The 15,476-nt window shown below is 36.1% G+C and overlaps 1 protein-coding gene across 1 annotated transcript in view; it reads right to left on the bottom strand.

Moving 5' to 3' along the window:
• RBL1 (RB transcriptional corepressor like 1) overlaps positions 1–15,476 on the bottom strand; it is a 75,770-nt gene that overhangs the window by 36,320 nt on the left and 23,974 nt on the right. The window contains exons 10-14 of the mRNA XM_060123987.1: positions 13,877–13,989; positions 13,583–13,686; positions 8,517–8,654; positions 6,527–6,691; positions 3,769–3,901 (exon numbers count right to left, since the gene is read on the bottom strand). Coding sequence (XP_059979970.1) covers positions 3,769–3,901; positions 6,527–6,691; positions 8,517–8,654; positions 13,583–13,686; positions 13,877–13,989 — 653 coding nt within the window. The remainder of the gene's footprint in view (positions 1–3,768; positions 3,902–6,526; positions 6,692–8,516; positions 8,655–13,582; positions 13,687–13,876; positions 13,990–15,476) is intronic.

Raw genomic sequence — 15,476 nt, 5'->3', positions numbered from 1 at the left:
GGGAGGATCCCACACGTCGCAGAGCGGCTGTGCCCGTGAGCCATGGCCGCTGAGCCTGTGCGTCCGGAGCCTGCGCTCTGCAGCGGGAGAGGCCGCAGCAGTGAGAGGCCCGCGTAACGCAAAAAAAAAAAAAGGAAAATAAAATAAAATAAAATAATGAGAGCTCACCTTCCTGGTTTCTTGAACCTCTGCCTATATTAAAGAAGCAAAATATTAAGGGTAAAGTAGAAGGTGAGAAGTAGAATGTGGTGACTGCTAAATTTCAAAAGTAGTCCAACTAGCTTCTGTCTCCCAATCTTATCTAGTAAATAACTCCTGATTAGAAGGAAAAATCAGTGATTTGGTTCACAATTTTGCCTTCACCACATGCCCACACTTCAAATAGTTTAAGGCAGTAGCTGTGGCTTTCTGATTTAGTAGAGGCAGAATCATCTTTTATAAGTCCACTAGAAGATAAAGATGAGTAGAAGTGTTACGACTCTGCTTAACTTGCCTTAATCTGAGGCATTAGTGTGTTGATCAAAAAGAAAGTAAAGTATGGATTAAACCTCTTTTCCAGTGCTATCCTTCTGCAGAAACTGCTCTCCTTTCCATCTCCACTAGGTGCAAACCCTCTCCTAGCCAATCCTACATCTTTTCCCACCATTTCCCCCCTACTTCCCTCAACCTACTGTTTCTTTACAGGTATATAACATGTTTTTAAAGTAAAAACATTTCACTAATTATTTTTACAATTACTAGATAATTAGACAGCCATGTCATCTATTTTCAAAACATGTTTAAAAGGTATAAAAATTACCTCTGGCAATAATTTGACAGCTCTCTGTATTACTGAGGTAAGTGAGGAATAGTCATGGTTTAATAAAAATCTCTCCATAATTCTGGAGGTTATAAAAGCAACTCTGACTCCCAGTCTTAGTAAAAAAGTGGCAAGTTCTATTGTAGCTCCCATTACCCCTTAACAGAAGTCTACCTGGATACCTTATATCTAAGAAAATCAATGCAGCCCTTGAATCTGACTTGGAATGTTCAGAGCTGACATTTCAAGGGAAAACTCATGTTATAGCCATGAAGTTAGCTGCAAGCCCCTTGAAATGATGCTCTGCCTAGCACAGTACTGGAAAAGCTGCAGTAGACAATAAAAATTTAACAAATATATAAGTTAATAAATTGTCTTTTTTCTCCCAGAGTCAAGGCTCAATATTATTGTTTTCTAAGGATTTTCCATTATTTGATTCTCTTGCCTGAACCCCTATAAGAAAATACCGTTTTCTTCTAATTATAAAAATAATATATCACCTGAATGTTCACAGCAGCGTTATTCATAAAAGCCAACAAGTGGAAATAATCCAAATGTCCATTAACAAACGAATGAACGAACAATATACAGTATATCCATACAATGAAGAATTATTCAGCGTAATGAAGTGTTGACACATGCGACAACATATATATCTTGAAAACATGATAAGTAAAAGAAGCCAATCACAAAGGTCACATATTATATAATTCCATTTATATGAAATGTCCAGTACAGGAAGATCCATAGAGACAAAGAATAGATTAGTAGTTCCAGGGTCTTGGTAGAGGAGGAAATAGAGAGTGATTACTGTTGGATACAGGTTTTTTTTTGGGGGGGGGTGGGGTGATAAAAATGTTCTGGAATTAGATAATGGTGATAGTTGTATAGCCTTGTAAATATACTGAATTGTATATTTTAAAAGGGTGAATTTTATGCGATGTGAATTATATCTCAATTTTTAAAAGCTCACTGAAAAAACTCAAACGATACCAAAAAACTGTAATGAAAAAGGTAACACTCAAAATTCCACCACCAGGACAGAATTACATTTTAGTGACCATTTCTTCATGATCTTAGTTCTGATATCTCTAGCTAGCTGCAACACACACACACACACACACACACACACACACACACACACACACACACACACACACACACATATATAACATATATTATATATATAATATATATTATACATACATACACATTATAGTCAGATACACACACATGCATACGCACAGAGTTCATGCTTTGTACAGTTAAAGTATGCATGAGTTTCAGTTATCATAGCATAAATTAACGACAGCCTTAACAAAAAGGTTCAGATTTCAGTTGCCATGGTATATTAACTGTGAGTAACTGCATAAACTACAAACTTTTCCCATAAGGATTTACATAAATCACTGTGTGAAAAATAGATGTGCATCATGATCAGTGACCAATCCTGCTCCTTCTTTCAAAGTCTGTTGGTGATTGTTCAGGGCAAATCTGCTGGTTCAATTCATGCAGGCAGCAAAGCATATGGTTATGTTGTCTCCTTATTTCCCAGTGATAAACCCGCATTTTACAAAATAGACGAATGAAAATAGACAAATGAAAGAAGGAATGGCCCCCCCAAAAAAGTGAAAGTTCAACAAAGAATTGAAAAGTGATAATGCTGAAAGTGAAATTAAAATTGTTAATGAAGTTATAGAAGAAATAGCTGACCCTAGGAATGTTGACACTGCTGCTATTCAAGAGATTAGATATACAGCCAGAAGAACTGTGTGAAGATGAGACTTATTGATATAAATGCGAAAAGTTGTTAAGATAAATAGGATGAAGACATCCAACAGGAAGTTATGATGGCAAAAAACTTCACTTTAAAGGAACTTTCAGAAATATTTCACAACACTGAAAGCACAAAGGATAAAATGTTAAGAGCTGGTCCAAACTTAGAAAGGAACACGACAGTTCACCAAGGCACAGGAAAGAAGCTCACTCAGTATTGTAAGTTATATGAGAAGAAAGTGGCAAGCACCATTTAAACTATTCTTTATGACTTTAAAAAACAAAACACTTTCATTCTCAATGTTTCCAATTGTAGTGTACTAAGTAAATATTTTTACTATTTTTAAATTTGTTTAAATATTAATAATTGACAGTAAGAGAGTTTTTAGCTTTGACAAGATTTTTAAAGGTCATAAAACAATCCTAATTATTCCCCTTGCTTAATGAAGACTGTTTTGCATGCACAGTGTGCACATTTTCATGACCTTATACTACGTGTAAAGCAAGACACACACAATTATAGTCCAAAAGTGGGTCTTGAGCTACCTTACTATATAACCTGAATACTTGTACATCTGAGGTTTATTCAGGGATATTGTCATCAGAAGATTTTAAGTGATTTTTAAAAATCCAAGAGTTAAATAATCCAGAAGATGCACACATCAGTTTGCTACACCACAAGAGAAAATAAAGAATAATGCACTAAAATCTTCCTATTAGTAAGGCTCAAATGAACTATTTTGAGAGAGCATAGATAAGTAATTTATTAGATGAATTTAATATCCCAAAGAGTTCTTTGTTCTGCTTTAAACATTTATTTTTCTATAAAGACTTAGAGATAAAGAATATAACTTTTATCACGTTTGGAAAAGTAGGTATTTAGCTTAAATAGTTTTCCATTAGCATTGAGGAAAAGTTGTGTATATTTATGAAAAAGCCAAAATACTATTTCCACAATAATAGACACTGCAATTTAAAAAATAGATTAGATTCAAAATCAGAGTGGAAATCTTATTACTTTAATATAAAAAAGTATACAATGAGCCACACAGGGTATTGGCATAAACATTAATCCCCTTTCAAATCTTGATAAAAAAATTGTATTTCTTAATAATACGTTAGGCAAGACCTGAAATTTTCTCTAAAAAAAGATGTTTGTTATTTTTTCATTGTTTTACCAATGTTGAACCTACCCTTTCGAAGACTCCCACTGTCAGTCCGAACTTCTTTGACCCTTGGATGCATTAGAGGAGACATTGGCATCATGGGAAGATGTCCCTGTACATTTCCCCCATTTCCTGTTTCAAAATTATTTGGGAATATAACCTGTAGAAAACAAAACCCCTCTGCTTTACACACAGATAAACCCACTGATCAAAACATAACAGAAAAAATGAGAAAGAAAGTCTTCTTAACTTTTTACTGTTTTATTTCCCTGTCCTTCACAAAATATACCAGCTTGCATAAAGTGCTCAATAGTTAACATTGTTAAAGATATGTAAAGAGTTCAACTCACTTAATCTTATAATATATCTAGTAAAGTTTACTGACCACTAGAAGTAAACCTATGAGGTAGGCACTGCTATTCTTCACTTATGGATGAGAAAATTGAGGCTCAAAAATGTGAAATCTGCCCAAGGACACAGTACTACTAAATATTACAGCAAGGGCTTCAACCCAAATCCTTCTCTTTTAAGTTCATAGCTTTTTTTTCCACTTCCCAATGGATTCCATAATGGAAATATTGATGAATACTGAAGATTGCCCAATTAATCATAGTCTGCTGCAAAAGACCAAAGAAGCATGGAAGAGAGGCTTTAAGAAATCATCTTTTCAGTTCTTCCTAAATAGTTCTTTCAGTTGTTTGAGATTAGAGAAAAACTCAAGAAGATTAATGAAGTATAAGGAGACACAGAAAAGCAAAGTAGGATGTATAGACAGGAGTTAAAAAAGAATAACACAGAGGTGAAGGGAAAAAACTCAATTTCTCATGATACTAAACTGTTAAATGTGCAATTTGTGTGCATTAGGTAGAAGCTTTTAATCTTTTTATTGTAAATACTACTAATTAAAAGTGTTTAATTCTTTATATGGATATTTAAAAAATTAAAAATGATGGGATTAATGGTTTCTTAGATCTGATACTGAAAGCACAAGCAACAGAAGAATAAACTGGATTCATCAAAATTTAAAACTTTTGTGTTTCAAAGGTCATCATCAGGAAAGTAAAAAGACAACCCACAGAATGGGAGAAAAGTTTTACCAATCATATATTGGATAAAGGAGTGTATCTAAAATATATAAAGAACCTATAACTCAATAATAAAAAGACAACCCAAATAAAAAATGGGCAAAGGATCTGAATAGATATTTCTCCAAAGATGATAAAGAAATGGCCAATAAGCACATGAAATGATGTTGAACATCATTAGCCATCAGGGAAATGCAAAAAAAAAAACCACAGTGAGATAATACTTCATGCCTACTAGGATGGCTAGAATCAAGAAGACAGATAATAGGCACTGGAGAGGATGTGGAGATATTAGAAACTTTATACACTGATGGTGGGAACGTTAAATGGTGCAGCCACTTTGGAAAACAGTCTGACGGTTCCTCAAAAGCTTAAAAAGAGTTACTATATGGCCCAGCAATTCCACTGCTAGCCATATACTCAAGAAAAATGAAGGGCTTCCCTGGTGGCGCAGTGGTTGAGAGTCCGCCTGCCGATGCAGGGGACACGGGTTCGTGCCCCGATCCGGGAAGATCCCACATGCCGCGGAGCGGCTAGGCCTGTGAGCCATGGCCACTGAGCCTGGGCGTCCGGAGCCTGTGCTCCGCAACAGGAGAGGCCACAACAGTGAGAGGCCGCGTACCACAAAAAAAAAAAGAAAGAAAAAGAAAAATGAAAACGTATGTCCACACAAAAACTTGTTCATGAATGTTCATAGCAGCATTATTCATAATAGTCAAAGGGTGGAAACAACACAAGTTTATAAATAAACAAACTGCTATATCCATACAATGGGATATTAGTAAGCTGTAAAAAGGAACAAAGTGCTGATACATACAACAACATGGATGAACCTAAAATCATTATGCTAATAAAAGAAGTCAGTTATACTCAGCCATAAAAAGAAACGAAATTGAGTTATTTGTAGTGAGGTGGATGGACCTAGAGTCTGTCATACAGAGTGAACTAAGTCAGAAAGAGAAAAACAAAATACAATATGCTAACACATATATATGGAATCTAAAAAAAAAAAAAAAAAAAAAGGTTCTGAAGAACCTTGGGGCAGGACAGGAATAAAGACACAGATGTAGAGAATGGACTTGAGGACATGGGGAGGGGGAAGGGTAAGCTGGGACAAAGTGAGAGAGTGGCATGGACATATATACACTACCAAATGTAAACTAGATAGCTAGTGGGAAGCAGCCGCATAGCACACGGAGATCAGCTCAGTGCTTTGTGACCACCTAGAGGGGTGGGATAAGGAGGGTGGGAGGAAGATGCAAGAGGGAGGAGATATGGGGATATATGTATAGCTGATTCACTTTGTTTTAAAGCAGAAACTAACACACCATTGTAAAGCAATTATACTCCAATAAAGATGTTTTTTAAAAAAAAAAAGAAGTCAGTTTAAAAGGACCACATATTGTATGATTCCATTTACATGAAATGTCCAGAACAGGGAAATCAATAGAGATGGAAAGTAGATTACTTGGTTGCTTAGGGGCTAGGTGAAGAAGACAGAGGTTAGGGAAGTGATACGTAAAGTTTCTTGTTGAGGTGGTGTGTTCCAAAAGTGACTGTGGTGATGACTGCACATACCTATGAATATACTAAAAACCACTGAATTGTATACTTATGGGTGAATTGTATGGTATGGGAATCACGTCTCAATAAAGCTGCTTTCATAAAATGATGGGATTATTAGCCTTGCCCTAACTCACTTCTTCACAGGTAGGAACTCTGTTTGCAGAAGCCTGGAGAGCCTCCCACAGAGCAGAGTCATGACTCCATGCTAAACTCTCCAAAATCTGTTCTTCAATGCTGTTCAGGTGTTTCACCATGTCCCTGGAGAGTCCTTCCTCTGAGCGGATCACCACCTCAATAACCTGGAGAAGAGAAAACTGAGAAAGTAATGTGGTCTCAAGTAGTCAGTTCTAGACTAGGCTGACATGTATGGCTAGCTCTGCTGTTATTAATGACACAGAACCAAGAATATCTTTGAACCATAATTCTATGGCTTATTAATATATTTTTAATTTATAAAGAAGTTTTTAAGATTTTCAAAATACTTGCACGTACATTTCTGGTTTTCATGTTTTATTTTACACATGGAAAACAGAGGCAATGATAGGTGAAAGTGGTCAACAGCCCAACAGTGGTAGAAGTCAGGTCTTGGGTTCCCAGTCCAATGCTATTTTGAATTCACTGCCCCTTCTCAGACTATTCCTCCCAACAGCTCAAAAGAAAGAATGAATAACATATTTAAAAGGAACTTTGCTTATATACACTATAGTTCCATTTTAATAAGAGTAAATATCTAGAGCAAAGTCTGTAAGCATATATATAAAAATATTAATAGTGATTATTATTTGTAATTAGGATTATAATATATGACTTTAATATCTACATTTGTGTGTATTTTCTGTTTTTCTTCAAGGAGTATATATTATTTATGTGGTTAAAAAACAAAGGCATTGGGTTTCCCTGGTGGCGCAGTGGCTGAGAATCTGCCTGCCAATGCAGAGGACACAGGTTCGAGCCCTGGTCCGGGAAGATCCCACATGCTGTGGAGCAACTAAGCCCGTGCGCCACAACTACTGAGCCTGCGCTCTAGAGCCCGCCAGCCACAAGTACTTAAGCCTGCGTGCCTAGAGCCCATGCACAGCAACAAGAAAAGCCACCACAATGAGAAGCCCGCGCACCACAACAAAGAGTAGCCCCTGCTGGCAGCAACTAGAGAAAGCCCGTGACCCAACGCAGGCAAAAACAAATAAATAAATAAATTTATTAAAAACAACAACAACAACAACAGCATTTAACTTCTTGAATGAAAAAAGGATGTTACAAAAAACAATGAATTGTTATTAGGTGAGGGCAAAAACTGAACTTTTTCCTCAGATAAAATTACATATATTTCCTAATGGAAAATCTGAAACACATACATAAACATTAAAGTAAATATAGAGAAGCAATTTTCCTTACAAAACTAAAAAGAATTTAAATTCCACTCAATCAACAATTAAAATGGATAGGGTTTTCAGTGATCTGCATTTCTGTAACTTTAGGTATAAAAATTTAACTCATCAAACTAACTTTTCTATAATCAATAATTTTCAAGTAACACAGATGACAAAATATTAACTAAATTATGCCAACCAGTATAATAATAGCATCAGTCTTAAATTCAGACATCAGGTAACATTAGTTACTGCAGCTGTGACCTCTGTGTTCTGTAAGAAAAAGGTTCTAGCAGGTAAAAAAGCGTAAGTAAGTTAAGATTCATCCACAGTGAATTAGCTCAAATTTGGGGAAGGAGCACCATCTGTTATTACAGCCTCAGTAGCTAGACCATGACCACAATTAATTTTAGACCTTTTCTTTCTCCTGAGAGAAAGAGTTTTTGTTCTTCATCACACATCTATTTAACAGGATTATGATTTTCATTCATAATATGGAAATTCAAACTTAACGACCTAGTTCCTGGCCACATTTGCAAGTCAGTGATGGAAAAACTGAAGCTATGAGATTGGCTTAATTTACTGATCCCCTCTCTTCCTCTCCCTTTTGTCCTTGATTCCACCCTAAAAGGAATGCTTTCACAATACCTCTGGAAATATTTTCCAGACATCACTACAGCTCACTTCTTCAGCATTAAGACAAACAGAATGTTTACCTGAGGCACACCATAACAGAACTTTGCTCTCATCTCACCTTATAAAAATAAAATGGTCGCAGATTAAGAACTTGAATAATCCAGGGAAAAGTACGAGGTGAGCTATAGGCAAAGAGCACAATTTCCAAACAACAGGCCATCAAGGAATGATGAAATATATCCTGCTCTAAAAGAACCTTGGGGAAGAGAAAGACCACAGTTTAATAAATTTCTCAATTTTAGCCTCTGCCATTATGTAAAGAAGACTATAGAAACAAGAAAAAATAACATATCTTATGTAAGTTATAAACCATAACTTATATAAGTGTACATTATATTATACTAGATTACCAGAGATAAAAATCTGAGTTCTTAAACTGATAGTTTTCTTATGAGATACAGTCTTGCTCAGTGACAGATGTTAAATTCAAATGAGGCATAAACAACAATCTACTTTGAAACTGGAGTAAATAATAAAATAATTAATATTCCTGCCAAGAGAAAAGCATAAGAATTGGGCTCCTTTATTTAAATGACAGTTTTATGTCAACTGTTTTGTCAACATGAGGGCAGTGTTTATTAATCAAAACACTAAAATCAAAGGTGTAGTATATCACAGCTAAGATTTTTAAAAGTTCAGAGAAAGAAATATTTTACTAAGATAAAGTCTTGGGACTTCCCTGGCAGTCCAGTGGTTAAGACTCCATGCTTCCACTGCAGGGGGCATGGATTCGATCCCTGGTCAGGGAACTAAGCTCCCGATGCCACGTGGCGTGGCCAAACAAACAAACAAACAAAAGATAAAGTCCTATTTCACCACTGAGTTTAAAATTTAACATAAGTTTTCAGTTCTATAAATGGTGTTTGTTGCCATCCTTCTTTCAAATACCATTCCAAATCAACAAAGAGAATAAGCAATAGAAAATATCTTGGATAGAACAAGGAGTTAATTGTAACCGCAAACCATATATGAAAACTGAAACTGGATGAAAGAATGACAAATTACTCAGCAGAAAGTAGGATGGTCAAACATAAGGGCCTGAAGAGAGACACTTAAAACAAATGAATCTGCTGCACTCTACTCGGGAAAAACACAGCAACTGAAGGCACAGGCAGAATGAAAAGTACAGGTTAGGCAGGGGCTGACATGGATGGGTGATTTTTAAGTTTATGGTAGTCAGAAGTCCTCAGGTCCCCACCCAACATCCACTCTAAGGAGTCAGATGATAGGTCTCTAGTCTATCCCAACAAGGATCTAGAGAATTATTCTCTACAGAAACTGAACTAGAGAGAATCAGAGCTTGAGAACACCAGGTATAGAAGAGACCGTGGTTTTAGGTGAAAGTCTGCAGACTGAATTGTGAGACCAAGTTTCCCTTCCTTGCTCTGCTCTATAACACGAACAGCCAGGCAGATACTTTTCTAAAGAAACTGAAATATTCCAGAGAAGTCTTAAAGACACCAACAGTTGAGGGTCCCTATACTACACGATCACTTGAGGCTACTGGACTTTTATTCTCACTCTTGCACACAGAGCTTTGAGCCAAACTGTTTTGTCAACATCAGGGTTTATTAATGTCTCATTTTTAGTGACTCATTCAGAAAGTAGACATTTGAGGAAAGCCTCCAACTGAAAGACAAAGGTGTAATCCAACATTTGAGGAATAATCCAACATTTGAGGAAAGCCTCCAACTGAAAAACAAAGATCAAAACAAATGGAAAAGAAACCCAGAGGAAACAGAGACAATGCAGGCATCAGAAGAAAACCTCAAAGAAATCTAAATTAACCTCAAAGAATAAGTCTTAGAAATGAAAATACAGCTAAAATAAAAAATTCTTCAGAATTGGATGGTGAAAAATTGAGTAAATATCCTTAGAAGTAGAACAAAAAGACAAAGAAATCGAAAATAAGAGGATTAATCCAGAAGGTCCTTTATCTGAATCATAAAAGCTCCAGAAAGATAAAATTGTGGGCAATACATTATCTAAGAAATAATGCAATAAAATGACCTAGAACTGCAGGACGTAAATTTCTGGACTAAAAGAGGAACTCTGTAGGAATGCCCAACACATGAATGAAAAGACCCACGATTAAGGCACTCTATTATAAATTTCAGAACATTAGTGATAAAAGAATGATAACTAAGATTCCAGAAAGTAAAAACAGGTCACATACCAATACAAAGAATTAGAATGCCACTGGATTTCTAACTAGCAATACTGGAATCTAGAAGATAATGGAGCAATGCCTTTAAAATCATAAAATTATACAAAGACAACTATTAATCAAGTGTGAATCTAAAATAAAGACATTCTGGACTTCCCTGGCGGTCCAGTGGTTAAGACTCCACGCTTCCAATGCAGGAGGTGTGGGTTTGATCCCTGGTCAGGGAACTAAGATCCCACATGTCGCGTGGTGTGGCCAAAAAATAAAAAAATACAATAAAATAAAGACATTCATGCAGTTTTAAAAAAGACACTTAAGGCAAGGTAAGGTTTCCATGCTTTACTTGAGCTGATAAAATGTCTATACCACTGGATTGTGAAATTATGTATGTATAATGTAATACCTACAGCAACCAGTAAAGAAACAATCTATACAAAGATACAGTCTAAAAATGTTCAAATTGACCCACAGGAAGGTAGGAAAAAGAAAACAGAAAACAAAATATAAAATGGCAGATTTATGCCCTAACAAATTAATAATTAAATTTAATAGGTAAATTAAATTTACCTATTAAAACAAAAAGCCTGACACAGTAGATTACAAAAAACATGACAACTGTATGCTGCCTACAAGAAACTAATTTCAAAGGATGTTACAGGTAGATTGAAAGTAAAAGAATGGAAAAAGAGGGCTTCCCTGGTGGTGCGGTGGTTGAGAATCTGCCTGCTAATGCGGGGGACACGGGTTCAAGCCCTGGTCTGGGAAGATCCCACATGCCGCGGAGCAACTAGGCCCGTGCGCCACAACTACTGAGCCTGCACGTCTGGAGCCTGTGCTCCGCAACAAGAGAGGCCGCGATAGTGAGAGGCCCGCGCACCACGATGAAGAGTGGCCCCCGCTTGCCACAACTAGAGAAAGCCCTTGCACAGAAATGAAGACCCAACACAGCCAAAAATAAATAAATTAATTAGTTTTAGAAAAAAAGAATGGAAAAGGATATACAGGCATACCAGGTTCCAGACCACTGCAATAAAGTGAATATGCAATAAAGCAAATATTGCAATAAAGTAAGTCACACAAATGTTTTTGGTTTCCCAATGCACGTAAAAGTTATGCTTACACTATATTATAATCTATGAAGTGTGCAATAGCATTATGTCTAAAAAAATAACTTAATTAAAAATTACTTTATTACTAAAAAATGTTGACCATCACCTGAGGCTTCAGTGGGTCGTAATCTTTTTGCAATAGTAAAGATCACTAATCACAGATCACTATAACAAATACAATAGTAGTGAAAAAGTTTGCAATATTGCTACAATTAGCAAAATGTGACACAGAGAAATGAAGTGAGAAAATGCTGTTAGAAATATGGCACCAATAGACTTGATGCAGGGTTGCTGCAAACCTTTAATTTATTAAAAAGTCACTATTTGTGAAGCACAAAAAAGTGAAGCACAATAAAACTAGGTATGCCTGTATAAACATCAGCCAGATGACTTCAGAACAAAGACAATTACCAGACTCAGAGAGGGATGTTCTGTCATGATAAAATGATTAATTCACCAAGAAGACATAGTAATCCTCAATGTCTATGCATCAAACAGCAGAGCTTCAAACTATATGAATTAAAAAAAAATCTGATAGAACTGAAAGGAGAAAGAGACAAATCCACAATTTTATTTGGAGACATCAATACCTTTCTCTCCTCTCAATAACTGATAGAACTAAACCAAAAATTAGCAAGGATACAGAAGAATTCAACACCATTAACCAACAAGATAGAACTGACATTTACAGAACACTCCACCCAAACAACAGCACACAATCTTTTCAAGTGCACAAAACATTTACCAAGAAAAACCACATCCTGGGTCATAAAATAAACCTCAAAAAATATAAACAAAAAGAACTCATAAGAGTGTATTATAAAAGTTTAGATATGGAAAATAAATTAGTGGCTAAAGAGACTGAGTGTCACTTAAAAAGGGGTAGTATGAGGGAGATCTTTGTGGCGAAAGAACAGTTCTGTATCTTGATTTTGGTGGTGGTTACCTAATCTACACATGTGATATAAGGGTAAAGAGCAAGACACATACATTGTTCTAATGTCAATTTCCTGGTTTTGATATACTATGTAAAATGTAACCACTGGGGGCAAATGGATACATGGGATCCCTCTGTACTACTTTTGCAACTTTCTGTGAATCTATAAGTATTTCAAAATAAAAAGTTGAAAATTTACTTCTTTCTCCAGAAGCTATGGGAGCATATGCTCTATCAAGTATTAGTAAATCATGAAAAAGAAAGACGTGGAATCCAGGAAAAATGGGGAACCAACATAGAGGAAAACTTCCAGGGTGCAAACACAGAGAAATTTTATTACACTAGTTAAGCAGCACCTCCAAACATCAACTTGTTCTTACTGGAATTGAAGGTCAGAAGGCTTCAAGAGTGACAAGAGAGAGGAGGAGGAAACAAAGATCATATGATAAGTTTGACTTCTTAGAAAAATTCCTTTACATAGCTATTGGAGAGAGTGATCAGACTTGATCAAATGTCCAAAGAAAATGAAGCAAAAAAAAAAAAAAAAGCCATCAACATTTTATTCCTCAAAACTCCCTGAGCGGTATGGCTAGATATTTTAATTATCAGTTGGTTTAATAGTTGGGGGATTTCATTATTAGCTAGCTAGGAACGAAGGACAAAAAAACTGACCAAAGGGAAAGGATAATGATGGTGCATCAAAGAAAAATTTTACATATTTCACATTTCTGCCTAGAGGTGGCTAGCACTGGGTGTGCCAAAGACAACTAAGGCCAATTAAGATGTCATCATGGGTAAGTTTGCCATTAACTGCTGAGCCCCACAATGAACTACAGAGGCTCTCAACACATTGCTTTCCAAGCTTACGTTCTGTAGACCTCGCCAGTCGCTGGGAGAGTGAATTTACTTACTGACATGTCCATTCCATGAAGTCTTCGTGTCTCCTGAACCATTACAGTCTCTAATATTTTATAATACAAAATTTCTGCAAGCTTTAGTCTGTTTACAGCAAAATCTACGGGGGGAAACAAAGGGAAAACACGTGCTAAATAAATGTAGCTGTTAAGAACTAAAGAACAAAACTTATATAAGCTTCAATCAGATATATTAAAAATTGCAGGGAAAGAAAAAACTTGAGTTTCTATTTTTCTTGGAACACTCTATCTACTTTCAATGCTTTATCAATTTCAGTTTTGTCTTCTTACCTATGTGAGATCCTGGCTGTTCATCTGTTGATTGGGTATAGTGTTGGCAGAAAGTCTCTCCTATTAGTTTCACTGTTTTCATAATGTTTTCCATAGGATTACGCATACAAGACCTAAAAAATACAAAAGGAACCTAATTAACAGAAAAAAAATTCCAGAGTACCAACATTTCTTCATTCAAGAATTAGTCTAGTTTTTAGTGACCAAAGTCCTATTCTCAGGTGTAAACCTAGATATGTAAACACAGCATATTTCAAACCAGTCTACAGTCTTTAAATATAATCATTTGGCATATTGTTTTGGAATTTCAACATTACGAGAGTCAATGTTCTCTCTATTATGCTTCTATTTATATGAAATTCTAAAAAGGCAAAATTCTAAGGACAGAAAACATATCAGTGGTTTCCAGAGGCTGGGGATGGCATAGGGATTGACTACAAAGGGGCATAAATTTGGGGGGACTGTTCTATGTCTTGATCATGGTGGTGATGGTTATACAACTGTATACATTTGTCAAATCTCATACAACTGTACAGTAAAAAGGATGACTCTTGTATATAAATTATACTTCAATAAACCTGATTTAAGAAAGATTTCTTCATCTGATTTAAGAAAATGATAGGCAGCATTTATGTATATATTGTGCTGGAACAATAAACTGCATTTAGTTCTTATCAAAGCCAAAAGAATAACAAATAAAAAAAATGTAGCATTAAAAAGGAAGATGGACTTCCCTGGTGGCACAGTGTTTAAGAATCTGCCTGCCAATGCAAGGGACACGGGTTCGATCCCTGGTCTGGGAAGATCCCACATGCTGCAGAGCAACTAAGCCTGTGTACCACAACTACTGAGCCTGTGCTCTAGAGCCCGCAAGCCACAAGTACTGAAGCCCGAGCGCCCGAGAGACTGTGCACTGCAACTACTGAGCCCACGCACCGCAACTACTGAAGCACTAGCGCTCTAGGGTGCACGTGCCGCAACTACTGAGCCCAAGTGCTGCAACTACTGAATACTGCGCGCCTAGAGCCCATACTCTGCAACAAGAGAAGCCACCGCAATGAGAAGCCAGCATACCATGATGAAGAGTAGCCCCTGCTTGCAGCAATGAAGACCGAACGCAGCCAAAAATTAAATTAAAAAAAAAAAAAAGACATTTGGCAAGAAGCAATTAATCCTGTTACTTTTATATTATTAACTCTGTTACCTTTCTATCAATAAAACACAGAATACAGGTCTTAATTCAGAAATGACAAACAAATCCAAGACTGTGAGAAACAATGTGATTTGCCCAAAGCCAAATAACTAGTGCAGGGTTCAGAATTCCCGGTCCCATGTTCAAAAAGACCAGCATCATGTGCAGCATCATGTGCCATGTAGCATATATGGCAAAAACATTTTATATTCTTATCAAGTTCTTCTAATGCAAAGCTGTGCCTCTTGAGTTATATTTTCTTCCAAATAGGTTGTCTTTTTAAAATTTTATTATGTGGTAAAAACACATAACAAATTTACCCTCTTAATTTTTAAGTGTACATTACTGTCAACTATGTGCATGTTATTGTATAGTGATCTCTAGAACTTTCTCATCTTGCATAAATGA

This window comes from Lagenorhynchus albirostris, chromosome 15 (genome assembly GCF_949774975.1).
Source record: "Lagenorhynchus albirostris chromosome 15, mLagAlb1.1, whole genome shotgun sequence".
Taxonomy (NCBI): Eukaryota; Metazoa; Chordata; class Mammalia; order Artiodactyla; family Delphinidae; genus Lagenorhynchus; species Lagenorhynchus albirostris.
The sequence above is the reverse complement of the archived record's forward strand: the minus strand, read 5'-3'. Positions and strand labels throughout refer to the sequence as shown.